Genomic DNA, 20,137 nt, shown 5'->3' on the forward strand with positions numbered 1-20,137 from the left:
TTCCTCTGACCACCCCCCACCCCCTCCCTCCCCACCCCCTCAGGTCATACCCCCCCCCCCCCCCTGTGCAAAGCTACTGGGCAACAGCTACAGAGTCTGTTTGAGCACACAGCCGCACACATTCAAAAAAAAGAAAATGCCAGACGCAACTCCGTGACAACAGGCTGAATCATCACTCGTCACAGGCAGGGAATTATCGCATCGGATGGGAAACTGGTGAACACAACTTTGTAACAATGTGGGGAATGCTTCGGATAGCAGTGGGACTGCCCTAGAGGCATGAGAGCAGTAAATACAGGGCCTTATTAGGATAAGAGGTAAAACCAGCTGTTAGCTCCAGACTGGGACCATGCCATAATTGAAAGGTGTCCCCAACTCCCCCTGATACCTATGGAGACAGCCAGGGACTTGGGCTCCCAAACCCCCCCCCCCACCCCCAACCTCCTGCTGTTCAGCGCCAGCAAGCCAAACAGGGAGGTGACCCTATGTCACGGGTAGGATTTGACTCTACAAGCTTTGAAGAGTCATTGTACGGACTGCATCCAGGGTTACAGGCAATGATTCAATCACTCACTCATTCACTGACACATACGTAGTCTCTATCTCTCTGCATAATGCTCATTCAAAGATGAAGACTTACCATGCCCAGATACTGTTTGGCAAAGACAGTATAACCACAGGATATGTTTGACATTCAGCATCATCTTGAGCCTGAGTGATGTAAGGAGAATATGAATTAATTCATGTTATGGATACCAGAACATCCTCACATTGCATAATAAACTCCAAAACAAATGTTAGTTGACAAGCTCTGTGGAAGAAAATCCTTGAAAATCTATTTCGGATAGAATTGAACGTAGGCCTAATGCTCTTTTCTATCCGAGTGTTGGTGGTGTGCTTTTGTCCTCGAGAGCATCCCCAGGGCGCTTTTGGCTGGTATGATCTGTGTGTGGTGGTCTAATTTGTCACTTACTCTGAATGCGTGGGTGGTGAGATTGAGTACCCCATACAGATAACCAACGGGGGCTGAGTCAGACTTTAGGGAGAAAGGGGGACACTAAACAGACCTCCTGAGTGCCCTCATTTGCTCCGCTGCTATGTCAACACGAGTTCCAGGTCACATTCGCGGCTGTTGCATTTTGACCCCACGGCAGGTTTTGGTCTCCCCACCAAATGAAAAAGCAACAAAGGACGTTTAATGATTGCCTAGGTTGTAAAACTGTTACATTGTCGTTTAGATACAATGCTACTTGTCACAGATTTCTTTTATTAAAGCGAACCCCAACGTTTCACGGTCATGCAAGGGTTTCTGAAATGTATAAAAAGAAAGTGTCAGAGACTACCAGCGAATGAGTCAGACACTAAAAATGATCAATAAACAAATATTATTTGGCTTTTATTGTGAGGGAGCGCAATTTTTCTTTTTATAGTTAAAATATTAATCCCCTCATTGCGCACAGACTCATTTGCCGTGGTCTTGCGCTCTTGGAAAGTTTTGCAGTCACGCCTGATGATAAATCGTATCTACTTTTGCTTCATTGTACGGCCGTATAATTGGTAGCAGATTGGAGAGTATGTGAGGTTACCGATTGCTGCCTAGTTGCCAATGTGTCACTTTGAAAGTTCCCTGCGAATAAAATATGTAATAAAAAAATATTCCAGAGTCCGTTTATTTTAGTTTGTAAAACACCTGCAGTCTCTGTCTCAGTGATACTCAAAAACAAAACAAAAAACTTGGAAAATAGAAGTAAACTGAGTGGAAACACCACTAAAGCAATGTCTGTTCTGGACTTCTATTTGACCATATCGGGACTCTGGGGATTGCGTTTTTTAGGTAAATCTCCTTAAGCACTTGTGTTTCCAGGTGTAATATTTAAGTGAAAAAAGAGCAAAGAAAAAGCGTTTGACTATAAATTGAACAATTCCAACTCAAATAGTGAAATTAATATCCGAAACATCATACAATTAATTGTACTCTGTGATAATAATTAGGTCTAAACCTCACCGTAAACGAAGTTGTAAGTCCATGAAAATAAAACTGTTACTGTAATATCCGTATTTCCAGTTAGTCCCAGTGAGTTTTAGGCATGCGTAAAAAGTGCCCAAATTATGTCCTCCTCAGATCGGGCGCAGTGGCACTTATTTCCCGGTTGCGCCTGTCGTCCTGTGCGCTTGCTGCACAGGGACCCACTCCACAGCGCTGGATGTTCTGATGCAAGCAAGACAAACTTACAAGTGCCAGAAGTCTTCAAGGTAAATTTCGCCTTACATCCACTGTTATTTCGTCAGGTTTTGGAGAGGAGGGGCACCGTGCCCAATCCGAAAGTGAGTGGACACCTACAAGAGGGAGGGAAAACGCATAATTACACGTCCAAGAGCATCCTTATCCAATAACGTCGTTGCTACACCACACAAATCACTTGCACTGGTCAGACTTTACTAAGTGAGAGTTTTTCCTCATGTGGGGCCACTCATTCTTGTCAGATGTCTTTTTGTCAAACAACCATCTATTACGTTACAGATCAAACACAGGTGATGCTCATGGCATCCATGTCTAGTTACACTCTAGGCCAATGCATTTAGAAAATCATCCAATACCTTTGATAACTGCGCGGTGTCCAAACCTATGCTCTATGAGAGCGCATACCCAAGCGCGCACTGGAACAAAGATTGGAGAGGCTGCAACTAGATCACCTCCGCTCTGGATAAACTTCCTAACATTACTCGCACAGTTTAGCCATCACACTCACAACTGACATCATTTGTATCCTCCCATTACGGTCAATCCATTAAAATATGTTTTTGCGCATGCTCTTTACAGTAAAGATTTGTGCTGAGTAAAAAACTAAAAAAAGATATCAAAACTAATGAACAAATCAAAAGTATTTGATAGAAGTTACACATTCAAACACAGTGGCCGCGAAAGGTTCACTTGCATGGGGACAGAACACCTTGAGAATCGAGCACGCGCTAAGCCCAGTTATGCGTTGTGATGCGTCTTACCAGAAGCACGATTAAGGCAGCAGTGAGGAGAGCCAGTAACGGGCCTCGGATGACACGCGAGAAGCCACTGTGCATGTCTTTTCCACACGGGGGAGAGACCGGACCACGTACGGTTCATTACCTGCTGTCGGAGAATCACCGCCATTGGCTACTGCTATTAGGAGACATGTTTGCAGTAGCCTACTGCCAGAAACGATTCTAGTTGTTCAAGATGATCTTTTACGTCAGTGTGATAGTTTATTAGAATGCTATTGGTGTATGTACACTGTTGGGATTTGCATAGCAGCATTTGTCAAAAACAAGTTGAAGAAACATCAACTTTTTGGTAGGATTTTAATGTAGAACATTTTTATGGGATTACAGCAAATACCTGTTGACATAAAGGATGAAATTACAGATTTTTTTATTTTCTCTCATGCTGCTTGTATAGAGTAGGCTACTTTTACTAATATTATTTTTAAACTTTTGCTATTCTATTCATATTTTTCTTTAATCAGTACAATCAATGTATTATTTATAGAAGCTTTGTTGGCACTCAAACTGGATTTCGGTGACAAGACACATAGATGCATTACAAACATCATACATACTAGATTTGTAGAATGGGGATTATTGTTATTGACTTTTGGTGGTCAACTTTCAGCACACCAATTTTCCAAAACAGTTTACGATTAGAACCCACAATATTCTGGACATCGCTGCCCAACCCTGAGATTTTGTTTAGCACAGTCACCATGTACTCTAGACCTGGACATCCAAATGAGCAGCTGACCTCAGTGGTTACAATTTGACATACAGTATCTTATAATTATCTCAGTGGAGGGGGATTCAAAACAACCACATAGACCTATTCAGTGACGGTCAGGAAAAAATATGTATTTGGGATTCATTCATTTCTGCATGCATTTTTGTAAATGAGAAAATAAAAACAAATATACATATTACATTCCCTGTGTGTCACTGGTATTGACAAAGTGATTTCCCTGCTTTAGTCAAAAAACAGGATTTTTTTTTTTACATCTATAATCACAGTGCAATAAAACAGAAAATTGTTGTGTAAAACTTTGTTTTAGTTGTGAAACGTACATTGTAAACATTGGTACGTTTAAATGTCCTACAATCTGAACATCAATATTAACATCAATGCATTACAAATAAAACGTAACTTTTCTAGAACCTAAACTGTGAATGCAGTGGGCAGAGCAGCATTCTCATGAAGGCAGTCTCAAGTTGGAAGGTCCCTCCTGCACATACAAAAGTCGAGTTGGTTAGTTTACTTAAAGCACGGTAAAGTGCTAATAATGCCACTAATTACAGCTCTTAATAACGGTCATTGACAGGGAGCTCTGTGATTCACTGCCAAACTATGACAAGCAGGTCAAGTTAGCAACGCTAGCGGCGCATGCTAATTGTGTGAAACTGTTGTGTGTAACTGGCTCAGACCAGATGAGACCTAGAGCAAAGGTGAACTGAACTGTCTGCTGGAATGAAGATAGGCCTGCCCCTGAGGGTCCTTGTAAAACAATTAGGTGTCTTTTCCATGCCTGTCAGGAATGGAACTGGTCACAAATACTGGCCAACCGTGCCCAAGATCTGGACAGCCCTAGAAGGGAGAAACCTGAAAAAGAGGTTGCATTGATGTCATCGAGGGAGGCGCCTGTCTCGTCCCAGGTCCGTAAACAAAAATGTCACCACTGACCCGATTCATCCTGTGAATTTTACCACGCGATTATGTTCGAAATATTTGACTTTTCCCATCGGTGCTATGGGTACCATCGAGTCATTTTACCTGCTTTACTGACTCACAGTTCAGGCAGCGTGAAGAGGCACTGCTATGTAAAAGGAGTCTATTTGAAATTGAGGAAGTCCTGTTGCTTTCCAGAGCCTGTAAATCATTGAGAAACGGCGAATCAAAGAGTGTTTGATCCTGGAGATGCGCCGGGGGGGGGGGGGGGCCCTGAGATGACCCACATATCACATGACCTATAAAGGGGGTCCGCCTCCGGCCCCATGCCACCTCAGACGGAATAAAACGGCCGTTAAGTTTCCCTGACCCGACAGGACACGTTCCATCGCCAAACCCAGTCTGGGAAACAGGTCTTGTTCTAATTACACACGGCCTATCTGATGATGTTCGGAGATTTAAGCCTGAGGTTGTAGGTGAATTTTAAATCCCGCTAGTTTGCACTTCATATCCTATACATGCAGTACTGTACATTGAAGCAATCCCCATGCAACCATGAGGGTATATCTCATTCATTCAGCGACCCGAAACATTTAGTCACACATCTAACAGGGAGTCAGGTGGCTGAACGGTTAGGGAATCGGCCTAGTAATCTGAAGGTTGCCAGTTTGATTCCCGGCGTGCAAAATGACGTTGTGTCCTTGGGCAAGGCACTTCACCCTACTTGCCTCGGGAGAATGTCCCTGTACTTATTGTAAGTTGCTCTGGATAAAAGCGTCTGCTAAATGACTAAATGTAAATGTAATCAGTGTATCGAGCTAAAAACAACTGGGACCAAAACAAAAACGACTAACCGCCTCAAAACAACTCGCACGACTCAGCACACATTGCACCCCTGGCTTTGGGGGTAAAAAAGCACATTAACGTGCACAACTCAAGTGTCGAACATGGCGAGATGGCTGATGCTGGCCGACGGAGAGGAGGCGGTCTCCCAAGATGCTGGGGAGCTGGCTCAGGGGGGGATGTGAACCCCCCGGTCGGAGCCCAAATGTGGGAAAGCAGCATTGCCCCCAGACAGGGCTGGACCCTGATCCCCAGAAGCCTGTGATGCAGGGGAAGACCACCACGGCTGAACCCCCCAGACTTAGCTCTGGGCTAGGTAGGCTAAGCAGGCAGCTCAGGAGCTGATATTAATCATATTCCATGAGGCTCAAGCATAACAAGGTCAAAGCAGGACTGTTGGAGTTGAGAATGTTTCCCAGTTTTGCTCCAGTGCTGTAAATACGACTTGACCAAATATGACCAACGGAAGAATGTTTCTGTAACTGAATCCCGAAACACAATCTACATGAAAGATCTTCATATCTTATCGCTCTGGATAAGAGCGTCTGCTAAATGACTAAATTTAAATATTGCATCTCCTGAACATTTTCGCCATATCTGATTAAGAGGTTGAAAACTGAGGAGTGGAGTTTCAACCAGGCTTGTATAGTTGAACAGTATGTTATACCAACTTCTGTGTCTTAGCTGTTGTGCCCCGGACCCTAGTCAAGAGGCCAGCACTTAGACAACAAGTGGGTCTGACTCCAGAGTAACAGGCCAGACACAGCTATGCTAGACAGAGAGCCACTCTCCTCCTTAGCCCTCCCCGCCCCCTATTTTATCACTTCCGAACACCTTGAAAATAATGAAAAGGAGAAAAAGGACGTCAACAGAAATGCTCCCGTCCGACGACGAGGGAAGACTAGGGTGACCGACTTGCGTGCCCTTAACAGATGTCAATCATCAGAGCAGGCCTGGCGCCAGGTGTCAATCGAGGAGCTGTCAATCACGTCAAGACAGCCGACGGGGGCAGTCAATGGCAAGGGGTCATCCTGGGATGGGCTAGGTCACCATCCTAACGGGGGGGGCCACTCACACTGGCCCTGGTCCTTTGCCTCCACACCCTTCTGTTCCTATCCGGATCCTCCACGACCGTGACTCCACTTGGGTAGACACCGGGGGTTTAACCCAACGGAGAGAGGAAGAGATCCACAGTGTTGAGACGGAGTTCGGATGAATTGAGACAGAGGGAGAGAGTGGCGGCGATGGGGGTCGGTCGGTTCCCATCGGGGGCTGGTGGGGGGTGGAGGTGGAGAGAAAAAGGGGTTTGGAGGAGGAGGAGGAGGGGGGGCAGAAGGGCCAAACCCAGACAGCTGCTTCAGGTTAGTGGGGCTCCTGTACAGACACATGCAGGAGGACATGGTCGTCTGCCCGGGTATCAGAAGCAGACAGGGCCCCGAGAGATTCCTTCAAAGGAGGTTCACTTCTCACCGCGCCGGGGACACGAATCGGAATTTCGGATTCGTTCACGTGACTATATGTCATTCACAGAACGGACTACATCAAACATACAGTCATTTTGATCCAATATGACTATGCATGCGGAAAGTAAAGACTAGAACACCTTTACTGTCAATGTCTGGGGAAAACGACCAAGCTGAGTTTAATACCAGTCAAGATGAAGTTTGTTTGTCTGTTCTGCCCGAAACAATCAATTATTTTGAGAACCGTTACCCTTCAGTAACGAACCCCAGTCACATATGACAGAAACAAAGACAAACAGGGCTTTGGGAAACCAGAAACTCTGCTGACTCACAGACGTGTGACAGTAAATAGAGGGTGGGCTCTGTGTATTCCCCTGCCCCCACCCCTGACCATGGCGTGATGAATGTCTCTCCAAGCACAATTCCCCGGTTCCCAATTGCTACATCAATGAGGGAGACGTGAGCTCTCGGTTCTTGGTTCAGATGTTTTAGAAAGTACAGTACAGTCGACTGTCTAGCCAGGCGAGGCTTTCTGCCTGGGTGCTTTCTGACCAAGACGAAGATGACTCATAAGACTGCCAAACCGCTCACAAGAAATTCCTGTAATCAAACAATCATGTCATTTGGATGAGAAACAGTTTAAGTTAAATACTATTTGGTCAAAGGAGCAGGGCCACCCACCTAAAGTCTGAGGTGTCGAGCACTGAGAGGGGAGTTTACACTTTAAACAATCTTCAAATTCAATAGTATAATCCAGAGCTGATCTCAACCCTGGTTTTATTATACCAGGGCTCCAGGCCATTAAGCAGCAAAGCTGTCATTAAAACAGTTACAGAACAGGTCAACAAACAGCTTACGAGTCGATAACAGCACTCGTGCTACTTTCACATAATTAGACAAATCCGAAAACACTCGATTTTTTTTTATTACAGACAAACCACTCATTACTTGTAACGAATCAAATGCCCGTTTCAAAGAAGCCAAGCAGTGTTATATATGGGTCATGTGATCCAACCAGGAACCACTCGGTTGGCTCATTTGTTTCGTTAACCGAATGATGAATTCAAAGAGGAGGAAAGAGGACGTCAATGTCCTCTGCGAGGCAATTAGGGGCCCAGCACAGAACATAGGGGCACACATTAAACACCTGTTAAAAAGGAGACGTAGGCTACAGATAGCGGTCCAGAAGGTACTGATCACGGAAAGAGTAAACACCTCAGGTTTTTCACAAGGTCAGATCCTCCCCACTGAGGACAGTAAAATCTCTTAGGAAGACCGAGTCCTCTAGTAAAATATACATCCTAACAGGCACACCAGAGGCCTTGAGAGTTTAACCTGTCCTGCCTTCAAGCATGTGTTGACCCCAATCCATTCGACTTTCAAATGTTTCCCAAGTTGAATTTGTTGACTTCAGAGTAATAGTCCACTATATTTTGTTAGTCGATGACATCATCTATGACATTATCTAAGGAGAAGGTAAACAGTTATGTTCGACTGGTCTGTGCAGACATTCTATATCCATCTCACAGGTCTTTCTCCTGCATCTGGTAGCAGTTTGCTAGAAGACCTATGTCATGACACTGACATAGGCCAAGTGAGCACTATATAATCCTGTTATTCCAAAACAAGCATATTTTAACGCCATTCCCTGGGTGAACATTCAGTAATCGTGTGAGGATTCACAGAGAGTATGGGAAAAGCTCTAAGCCTACGAAGGTATACCAACACACTAAAGTTGAACGAACAACAAAACGCCTAATGTGGACCCGGCTTGTTGTGGGATTGATAAGGTTGATACAGCAGCTCTCTCTTTCACACACACACACATCTGCCAACGCTGGCACAGTCAGTTCAAAGCAGGAGAGCAGGAAGGGTTCCTGGCGCGCTTGTATCGCTCTGAAATGTATTCCTCCTGATCCAACTGCCAGCGTGCTGCTTTACTCGCATACCTGCAGCGCCCCTGACGCACAGCCACACAGCCCACAGAGGCCTGAAGGCCAGATGGGTAATGCACTATGACACGACTGTGGCTACAAAACCAATTAAGCTGCTGAAAGAGGAGGCCGAGAAGCGAAAAACAAGCACTTACGCGTCCTCCATCTTTTATGGGTTTTCGACTGTCAATCGACACTTCAAAGTCGGGTTGGTGTAACCACGAGGGGATCTTTAAATAAAAACTGCTTGACTCATCGAACGTCAAACTGTTTAACCATTTTAATCGGGGTCTGCGATAGACATACTGAGCCCCTTTCTGTCTATCTTGCTGAATGGGAAATCCCCACCAGCAAAGCCGTTCATATTTCTTGATTTCAAACGACGGCTTATTGAACACGAGAGCCATCTCGGGTAATCTCTGCAGGTTGTGAGAACACAGGGTACCTCCCTAAGCACACAAAGACCTCTTAGTCTCCCTCCTCTCCCCCCTCCTTTCGTTTTCCTCTCTCGTTCTCGACGTAGCGGTGGAACAGAGCAGGACAGGAAGAGGCCTGTCCTTCCCCCTGGGTAGGGAGCAGGGCACAGGTGCACGGTTAAGTGGATAACGATGATAAGCAGGTCAGTGGACGCTTAATTGAAGGCTAGCATAGCCGTCAACGCTCCCTCACAACAGGGTTAACCCGATTCGACCGAGGGTGACGAGCCAGCATTGACCCACCAACCTCCAGTGGGTATTTTGTGTCCCCACAAGGTCAAATCCGATGCTTATAAAAGGTTCAGACCTACTTAAAGATGAACCAGCATATAACAAGAAAATAAACCATACAGATGAGTTCTTTTTTTTCCCTCCAGTTCTCTTTGCCTAAAAATGTAGCCCCCAAAAGGATTACATATTAAATTCTGACCTCAAAATGTAAAACTTGATTTCAGACTATTCTGTGTGTCTCGCCTGTGAGGAAGAGGAGGCACCGCGGGACATTCCTGCAGGGATTAGGTCCCGGGTTACCCAGCGCGTGGTGGGATTAGCCCAGCCACCTCCTGTTGTCAGGAGCAGATGTGTAGGTATCATTGGGTCCTTAGCGCACTGTAGGAGGGGGCCAAGGGGTCAAAGGTCGCCTATCTGTGGTGTCAAGCGGGTACAGACACACGGAAGCCTCACTCCAACCCTGCCCTCGCTAAGCTGGACACCTCTGGGGCAGGCAGACAGACAGGCAGTAGATAGATATATCATGTCATGTATACATCCATTCAGTGCATCTCCACTCTGAGCCTTGGGAATCTTGGCAGCCTGTTCCAGCTCAGGGCGCAGTCAAACTCTTGTTGAGAAATTGCTTCCATATCCCAGGCCCCCCTGCCCCGACTGTGGCCTCTACGTCATTAACCACCGCCACACCGCCTGCCGCTGTCGTCACGTCAAGCACCAACGCGTTGCCAGGACACTGAATGAAGATCACTGAAAGAGAACTGGAGCGCAGCTCATGTCCTTTGCGACCGGCGAGAAATCGACATGGACAATGCTGAGTATAATTTAGAGAGTCTGAATACAAGTGTCCAGACAAGACATACAGTCTGTCTCCAGGTGGCTTGGTTGTGTTTGTCATTGTGTTCGGGCGAGGGTGGTGTTGATTCCTGGCACAGAGAATGAAAGAGAGAGCGAGAGAGAAATAGGTAGAGGGAGAAGCAGAGTGAGAGACAGAGACAGGGAGGGAGGGGGAGAGAGAGAGAACAATAGAGAGAAATAGAGAGAGAGAGTGAGAGAAATACATTACAGTAAAGCTAGCTAATAGTTAATATTTTCCAAACAGGCCATCGCACAAGCCAGAGCTCAATTACACTGTATGTCCCACTCTGGGAAACGGTGCTATTTGTTTTGAGTAAAACAAAGCTAACAAGAGTCGAACTCAGGCCTTCTGGAAGAGCCAGGGTGCCAAATGAGAGACCCGCATGTTTTAATGACGCGAACAAGATGCTGTTGTCAACACCTCCTGTCGCTGAACAAGCTGTTTCACGTGGTGTTTGGTGCGGTGGTTAATTAGACAACTCACTGGGATACGTCCGTGAAGGTGGGACACAGAGAGACGAGAGTTCTGATAATCATAGAACTGGAGCCAGTCAATGTTCTCCTGCCGTAAAGCTGTTGAACTAGGGGATCTCTTTGTCACTAGTAAAATAATTAGTAAAATAATTACATTATTTGAGGGAGGGGAAAAAACTGGTAAATATATTTATTTGTTCTCTGTATGAGATAGGAAACAAGTAACAGATATCTGCAATAATTCAAACTAATGAGTCACTACACATTGCTGTGACTGAGAGACAAAGTCTGCCCAGTAAACAGTGCACACATTAGGTTATGCTGCGATGAGTAACAGTAAACTAGCAATCCGGGATGCCCTCTGAATGCAGTGCGGCTGTAGATTCCTAGTTTGCAGATATTTACCTCTGACTCAATGCCCCAGTATGAAAGATGCATGTGTGTAGTGAGTAATGGAATGGACGTCTAATAACTCCAGGAGATGACTGGGATCAGATGCCAGGATGTCGTATGAGAACCTCCAGAGAACAGCACAGCACTGACAGGCGAGGTCCAGGATAAAGGCCTATATTTGCCCTGTGAGAATTCCTCGCCGAGCCACTTGGGTGTCTAAACAAACATAATGATTTTTGCATTTGATAGATGTTTATCTTTGGCTTTGGTTCATATAGAATGGATTATATTGGAAAACCAACGAGAAGAATATGGGTTAGACCAACACTCTCTGACCTAGAACATACTAGAAACTCGGTCTTACTATACCATCTGTTTCTCTTTTTTGCTAATATCAGAGGCCGCTGTGTAAACAGACATACACTACAACAAGGTTTCAATGTCAAAATACACTGGCTGAAACAAATCTTATTTGTATAGCCCTTTTTACAAGCAATGTCACAGAGGACTTCACAGACCACAGCTTAGCAGCTATAACCAACCTAAACCCTAGAGAAAACTTTCAGAGAGAAAAATGGGAGAAACTTGTGAGGAATGAGTGGAGGCTGTAGACAAGTATGCAATAAGAATTACAATAAAAGTAAAAAAAGAAAAAAAAAAAGAAAGTATTTCTTATTTCGAATAGACACTGATATCATCTAGCCATGCATCTCCAGACCAATTTGCAAATGCATATCCAAGGGGCGCTATTCAATGGGCGCAGACCAAAATGCAACTGTATAGAATTGGATAGATACAACCAATCAGAGCAACGAAACATCATCTTGATTGATTACTACAATGCCTCAATGGTGCTCTTCGTACTAAACCCGCCCCATATCAAATAAACTAATGTGATTGGCCAGACCAGATACCAGTTGGATGGAAATCTATTTGAATGGGAGGGTGGCCAGACCAATGTAAATAAAACATGAACCGGCAGATTCGTCTGGTTCCCAGGCTAGGAATCTTCTAGAATGTCTGACGAGATGTTTCCCTCACCTCAGGGTTCATTTCCTGTCCAGCGAGGCCTTCTTAGACTCCGGGCTTCGAGGATAGAGGAGACGAGGCTTGCTGCTGGGCAGAACACCTGAGTTGTCAAACACACTGTCCTCCATGGAGTTCTCCGGGCTGACGTCTAGGCCACACACACACACGCGCACACACACTCACTTAGTAAAGAAATACCCATTTTCACATGGGATTGTTAACAAAATTGGCATATGGTACAAGTATTTAAGTACAAGAGACCATTATTAAATCATATATTCACATACTTACTGGAAATTTGAATATACTGTATATAAGTACTGTTTGTACTTATACTTGAAGTATACTTGAAGTATATATTTGCTTGGACTTTAACACTGTTTACACATTAACGCACATCCAATGACCAATTACTAGGAGGGATGATGACCTTAGATAATCCTGCTGACCACTGATAACAGACTGGGCATTCCACAACAAGTCCATACACACACACACACACACACACATAAACACCCCCACTCTTAACCTGTGGACCCAGGCAACAGTTCCCCATCTAGAGAGGCGGTGCTGTGAGTCATGAGCAGGAACATGTGGGCTGAACTGAAGGTGAATTCTGCAGAGAGGACGCGTCGTGTTCCTGCCCTCTCACACCTGCCTCCAAATCATCCTATCATTCTGAGGCTTTGCTCACCGCCATTATCTCTCTCTCTCTCCATCCAGCCACTAATCCATCCATCCTTTCACCACTGAGGTCTTCAGCTCTTCCTGTGCTGCAGGTTTGTGCTTCAGATTGCCATCTCTTCATTTACCTGCCCCGCTTCAGTCTGTCCATCTAATCTCCCTTACTAGGCCCAATAAAATGTTACCTCTGCTATAAAGACAAGGGTCAACCGGGGTCAGGGGAAGTCAAATGACTCCACACAAACACACCACAGTACAAAAGCAGCAACATTGTGCACATTTTTAAAAACACGGTTCTCTTTAAAGGTTGTGGGGAGGAGCAAATCCAAAGCCAGCCTTATATTAACACCATTAACAATGTTCAACACTGTTAACAAACTGCACTTACAAAATGTGCATGAACTTCGCTGTAAAATGTATGTTTCTTGGCAAAAGCCACGGAAATACAGCTAGATCTGTGCCTTTGTTACCCGTCTTACTTACTATATGCACCATTTCACGTCACCTTATCAAGTCTCAGCTCAATGGCTACATGTACATGGAAGTCTGCAGCAGACAGCCAGGGCTGGATCTGACTGGGCTGTGCGCTTCAGCTCAACCCTCCTAGCCAAGAGGACAACGCCCAGCGACTCTGGATGTGTTGGATGGGTGAACGACTGTAAACACTGCCGCACATGTGCAAGCATACACACACACACACACACACACTCTTATACATGACTCTGAACTTGAGTGTTTCTCGGATCTCCGTTCCCTCTGGGAGACAGTTTGAGTTGAACCACCCCCCCCCCCTCCCCCCCCTCCTTACCTCCCACGCCCCATCACCTCCCCCTTTCCGCCGTGCACTTGACTGGGATCTGGAGGCTGATTTATAAAGCAGTGAAGTGTTGTGCAGTAAAGGGAGGGACCTGTGCATGGGAGAGACCGCGTTCGCTGGTGTCGTCACGCTGAGTCATGTGACCCATGACCTCATTAGCCCGCGTTACCGGGAATGGGCGAAAGCATGCTCTGATTGTGGTCCACCCAATCTGGTACCATACACCAGCGAACTGGGCAAGAGTTGAAGATGTCCTAACACTCGTGTATTTCTATGGTCGATGACACCTATGTAAACACTGGTCTGGTCTGAACAACCCTAGACACAGTATAGGAACATGGAAAGTTACCCGTCCATAAGGACCTCCATTTGTGTTCTGATAATAATATATACTTAAAAAAAAAAAAAGACTGGCCCAGAGTCGATTTAAAAATCTTGGGATAATTCAATCAATGAAACCCTGCAAACGGAGTAGCAATGGAATTGCAATAGCGCGTAGGCTTTACGATGCAAACATGCACACAGACTCAAACACACACTACACACACACACACACACACGTGCCTGTGTTAAACATTAGTTCCAAAAACACTTACTGTAAACTCATTCACACACACACGAATGGGATGATCGATGAACACACACACACACACCTCTGCGGATGAGGACGGTTGGGGCTTGGGACCAACGGAAGCTCTGGGACGATTCTCCCATCTTTGGAACGTTGTCGCCACGCTCCGATTGGTCAGTAACTGTCTCTCCCCTAGAGAGAGACAGAAGGAGAGAGAGAGGGAGAGGGAAGGAGCAAGACAGGGGAAAAATGAGAGAAAACGAGAGACAGAAGGATAGTGAGAGACAGAGAGAGGGAGGAAGAAGGAGAAGGAAAGGGAGAGAGAGAAAAAGAGACAGAGTGGTGTTAGGTGAGCCATGATGGTCTTTGTGACAGCCAGACACAAGCCACTGTCCAGCAATGAGACTGACTGAACTTACAGCCCTGAGGGGAGGTACAAAAACAAACGTTGAAATATATTAACCACCATTTACAAGTGCCATGGGTGTGGCCGGGTTACACTCGCTCACGCACGGGCACACACACACACACTGACCAGGAGCCTGCACACTGGTCTCACAGTTGGCACTTGGGTGTTTAAATAATGTAATAGTTTTGAAAGGCTAGATATATCAACAATGTTTTCATAAAAACTGCCATAAAGCCTCTGTGAGTCAGCGTGTGTGCGCAAGTGGGTGTGTATATGTGCGGGTGCGTGTGTGTGCGTGCGCGTGTGTGCGTGCGCGCAAGTGGGTGTGTATATGTGCGGTTGAGTGTGCGTGTGCGTGTTAAAGCCCTCTGACCGCTCCATGTCCTCCCCCTCGTCCTCGTCCTCCCCCTCCCGGTCCAGGCTGCTCTGCTGCAGCTGTTTGAGGGAGTCCTGCAGGCCGCGGATCCGAGCCTTCTTCTCGTGCAGCACCAGGGCAAAACGAGAGTACAGGTCGGACTCCATGCCGACCTTCTCCTCGACACACTGCTCCAGTCTGGGGGAGAAACAGCACAGAGGGGTCACCTGAGAGAGAGACACAGACACAGAGAGAGAGAGAGAGAGAGAGAGAGAGAGAGACACAGACACAGAGAGAGAGAGAGAGAGAGAGAGAGACACAGAGAGAGAGAGAGAGAGAGAGAGAGAGAGAGAGAGAGAGAGAGAGAGAGAGAGAGAGACAGACACAGAGAGAGTGAGAGAGAGAGAGAGAGAGAGAGAGAGAGAGAGAGAGAGAGAGAGAGAGAGAGAGAGAGAGAGAGAGAGAGAGAGAGACAGAGGGCCCTGCCCATGATGATGAGACAGTGCTGTCTGGCCTCTGTGCTGACCCTCCTCCATCCACCCATGAGCGAATAGACTTCTCCCCACAGAAGTAAATACAAATGAAATGAGACAAATTCCTTGTTGTGGCTGAGTCAGAGGACCCTCCCTGCCCTGGCCCCTGATGATGATGTCATTGCTGGATGAGTCCAGAAAGGAGTTGTCTGCCCAACATTGAGCAAAGTAGACTTGTAAACAACCTCTAGACCACAACAAACGGGGCTGGCCAAACAACACACACATGTCCTTACTGTGCGAGGAGATGCTGGTGGTTGTGTCTGAGGGTGTGGTTCTGCTCCAGAAGCTGTTTGTTCTCCAACTGCAGCTGAGAGCAGCCCTTCACACTGTGACCAATCAGATCCCTGGTCATCTCCACGTGATCTAGAGCAGGAAGTAGCTCCACCGAACCTATACTCATCTAGAGAAGGAGAGAGCCAATGGGGGGGGGGGGGGGTGGAGATAGAGAAAGAGAGAGATAGAGGAAGAGAAGAACAGAAGAGGTGATCATGTAAGTGTGTGGGAACAGGCCGGACTTCACATGCTGGGCTGGGGAGGGAGAAGGGTCCATGACTCTGAACTGAAGGGTTTTTGAGAGAGAGAGTTGGAGGATGGGAGGATAGGGGAAGGTTTATCAGTGTGGGACTCCCTACTATCACCTCGGGAGCTCCTCCAGCATCAAGTAGCCCACTCTCCACACACTCGGAAGGACACGCAGCTCCAGGGCGGCAGCCTCTTCACCCCGAGAGGGGTTAAGGGTTATCGGTTATCTCGGGAGACCAAACCCCCTCCCTCCCTCCGCCTCCGAAAACACCCACACGCACACCAGAACTAAAAGAGCCCCTGGGTTAAGAAAGAGAGAAGCTACCCACTTCCACTTGACTGTCTTCCTCGTCCTTCCCACCACTCAAGCGAGAGCACCTCAACAGGCAGCGTGTGTCGTCAGCACCACAAAGGTCGCAGCACCAGAACACGCATCTTTCACAGACAGAAAGTTGACCGTGTGCACAGAATTGATGATAGGCCCTTCTACAGTCCTGTGGGGGGGGCATTTTACCACTGCAGACAAGTTGAAAAGAAGGAGCCGTTCAACAAGTATGAGGAATGATGTCATCAAATGTTGCCGGGGATGAGCTCAGTGGACAGAGACAGGATGGGAGTTGTTTTATAGCATCTCTGTGCGCGACATGCCTTCTATTGACGCAAAGCGTTGCTTTGAGATGGTGTGGTCATGTCACTGTGAGCTGGTGTCTCCGTGCAGACACAGACTGAGGGGTTCAGACTGCTGCAGAGAATGTTCCAGAACCTGGAAGTCTGACAGGGTCTGTCTCGCTGCAGGTTACGTAGCTAAACTACGCAGGCTAGCTGAACCAGCACAAAGATATTTAAATAGACTGTAGGCCTACAGCTGTATCTGGTCTTGCTTTCGCTTCTGGGGATCAAATACCAACGGTAGTGCACCAAAATCGTATCTTTCCAGCTTTGTTTCAAACTTTAAAACCATGGAGAACACGGTGAAACAGGATGGTGAAATAGCAGGGCCATTTATACTGGACCATGCCTCGGCTGAATCCCTGTCAACAACTGTCATGTACAGTATAGAGCTGATGCATGCTGATTTCATCACACCCAGGAGAGAGAGAGAGAGAGAGAGAGAGAGAGAGAGAGAGAGAGAGAGAGAGAGAAAAATAGAGAGAGCCAGAGATAGAGAACATGAGAGGCCCTATCCACAGTGGCCCAGGGAAAACCAGAAGGCCGGGGTGCTAAATCTTCGCTGGGCTGCGTCGGGGTCGTCGACCCACTGTAATAAAGCCGCCGTCTTCAAACGGCACCATTAAATGCCTACCATTTTTGTCCAGGCACGGAGCTGTCCGGGCAGGTTACACAGCTGTTCCACAGCTCCTCTGATCCGAGGAGGCAGAGTGGACAGCACACAGCTCATCTCTCCCCTTCGCCGACATTGCCTATTTGCATGTCCTCCTCTCCCTTCCCCTCTTCTCCGCTCCACTCTCCACCCATCCCTCCCGTTGCTCGATCTCACAGCTCAGGTACTTTATACAGCAAATGCAACAGCATCCTCGCAGTCATCGTCATTCCAGTTCACAGTTTTTCGATTTACCTTGATAAACAACCCCCCCCCCCCACACACACACACACACACACACACAACCATTATTCCCCTGTGTCTGTCTCTCATGAACAGCCTGCAGCCTGATTCAAGGCAAAAGCACTCATTTCTGTTTACAGACCATCGATTTGGTTTACACAGCATGCTTTTCAACACATTTTGCTTGATGAACTGCAGGCCAGCGATATTTGTACAGTCCTGCCTCGGGAAACTGTCAATAAATAGTTCTGTGTTTCTGTCTAATCACAATGTATCCTTGCTAGCTTCTGCGTTTTCCATCTGTCTCCAGGGATAGGTATAGTTCAGCGGTAGAGCATTTAACTGCATATCGAGAGCCCCAGGGATGTATTTGTGAGTGAGGAGGCCTGAGCCTCAACTCTGGAAACACAAACAAAGATTTGTCAGCATTTTTGTTTTCTACATTCCATTGAAATGTGTGGTTGAGAGGCAAGATTTCCAAAGTTGTACTGACATTTTGCAATTGTCGATCATGATGAATACATGTCACCCAGGTCTAAAAACTTGCAGCTTGTAACATTTGAAAAGACGTGTGATACAGTATCTGCCATCATACTTTTAAAAAGAATTATTATACACCTTAATGACACCATGGACACTGTTGTTATTGTACATTTACATTTAGTCATTTAGCAGACACTCTTATCCAGAGCGACTTACAGTAAGTACAGGGACATTCCCCCCCGAGGCAAGTAGGGTGAAGTGCCTTGCCCAAGGACACAACGTCATTGGCACGGCCAGGAATCAAACCGGCAACCTTCAGATTACTAGCCCGATTCCCTAACCGCTCAGCCACCTGACCCGTGATGGCGTGTTTTGTAAACAGCTAGAGTTTTTCTTGTTTGACATGCTTGTTTATCTGTGTATGCCTGCCTATCATATGGATAATCGGTATCTGTGCATCTACTTAATACCGCACACACTCTGGGTTATATGCTTAGTTCCCCTTTGAACCCTGACCTCCCCCCTCTGCTTCTACCACCAGCGACCCCCCTCCCTCCCACAGTACACCTGGCCCCACGTGCCAGAGAAGACCTGTCGTCCCCTGTCTGACGCTTCCAGTAGAAAGTGCTGAGGTGATAAATCAGGAGTGAGAGGTCTTAATGTAAGGGCAGAGACAGTGACACCGTCACACTGACATCCCCGTTCCCCCTCTGGTATATGCGCTGTGCAATAGGGTTAGTCCCTATTCCTAGTAATTACCGTGCTCTAATGACAGGTCTGGTGCGGCCCTCTACTGTAAACTACTGTAAACGCCTTTGACCCTGTCGGTTAGGTCTACGTGATGCGCCCGACTGGGCCTCAGCACAGTGCTGTCTCAACAATGGCTGAACAGTAATAACAGATCAGAGTTCTAATACGGGGGTAATCATAGCATTTGGCAACGCTACAAAGCTTTGCTGTGAAGGAAAGATTTGTGTTTGAATACGCTTCTACCCCTCTGGGTGACCGAGGCAGTCAAACTGTTTAAGTATTGACGCGAACACTCCTCTCCGAGAGATATCTCCATCTCCTACTGAAGGAGGTACTGAGGCGAGTGACTGCTCAACAGCTAGCAGAGGAAAGAAAAGGCTTGAAATCCATTGTTGGCCCGTTATCAGTGATAACGGCGGCAAACACGCTCCTTTCCCGAGGTGGAAGGTCCCTGTGGAAAGGCTGGCAGCGCGATCAACGTCACCTTGTCAATTGTCTCTTTCCCACAATCCTTTGCTTTCTTTTAGCCCTTCTGTGAAGCGGCGATAAAGCGAAAGGTCCAATTCGCCGGACCATGCCAGCTGGTCTTGGCATGTAACTGTCCCGTGGGCAAGGCACCAGGCAATATGGGAGGTACCACCCTGAGCCACTTGGGAGGACAAATAATACAACACTGTTGGTATAGGGTGTCAATCATCTCTCCAACACTTCAATCCCTATCCTCTCTATAAGAAATGACCACCACGAAGCAAACATTTCATCGGACGCTAAACCCTGCGCTGGATTTGCGCAGTAGATGGCCTGGTAGATAATTCAAGGAGACGTAATCTGTGAGAAAACTGCCGTTGACATGAGATGTCATGTGAGGGAGATAAGTTCAAGCACTTGTGTAAGCAACCGCGCAGAGAAATAGGGAGCTGTGGATTTCATAAGTAAATAGCTGTATCTGATGCCAATATACATGGCCTCAAGAGAGGCAAAAGCGATGGGAGTGTTTCCCTGCATATGTGTGTGTGTGTGTGTGTCCAGACAGCCAGTGCCCAAAAGTGACACTGAGAAAG

The 20,137-nt window shown here is 46.7% G+C and overlaps 1 protein-coding gene across 1 annotated transcript in view; it reads right to left on the reverse strand.

Moving 5' to 3' along the window:
• Nucleotides 1-3,319: 3,319 nt before the first annotated feature.
• LOC136938074 (DNA repair protein XRCC4-like) overlaps nucleotides 3,320-20,137 on the reverse strand; it is a 28,390-nt gene continuing 11,572 nt past the window's right edge. The window contains exons 4-8 of the mRNA XM_067231300.1: nucleotides 15,991-16,157; nucleotides 15,240-15,419; nucleotides 14,540-14,649; nucleotides 12,398-12,533; nucleotides 3,320-4,247 (exon numbers count right to left, since the gene is read on the reverse strand). Of these exons, the coding sequence (XP_067087401.1) occupies nucleotides 12,406-12,533; nucleotides 14,540-14,649; nucleotides 15,240-15,419; nucleotides 15,991-16,157 (585 nt within the window). The 3' untranslated portion in view covers nucleotides 3,320-4,247; nucleotides 12,398-12,405. The remainder of the gene's footprint in view (nucleotides 4,248-12,397; nucleotides 12,534-14,539; nucleotides 14,650-15,239; nucleotides 15,420-15,990; nucleotides 16,158-20,137) is intronic.

This window comes from Osmerus mordax, chromosome 28 (genome assembly GCF_038355195.1).
Source record: "Osmerus mordax isolate fOsmMor3 chromosome 28, fOsmMor3.pri, whole genome shotgun sequence".
Classification (NCBI taxonomy): Eukaryota; Metazoa; Chordata; class Actinopteri; order Osmeriformes; family Osmeridae; genus Osmerus; species Osmerus mordax.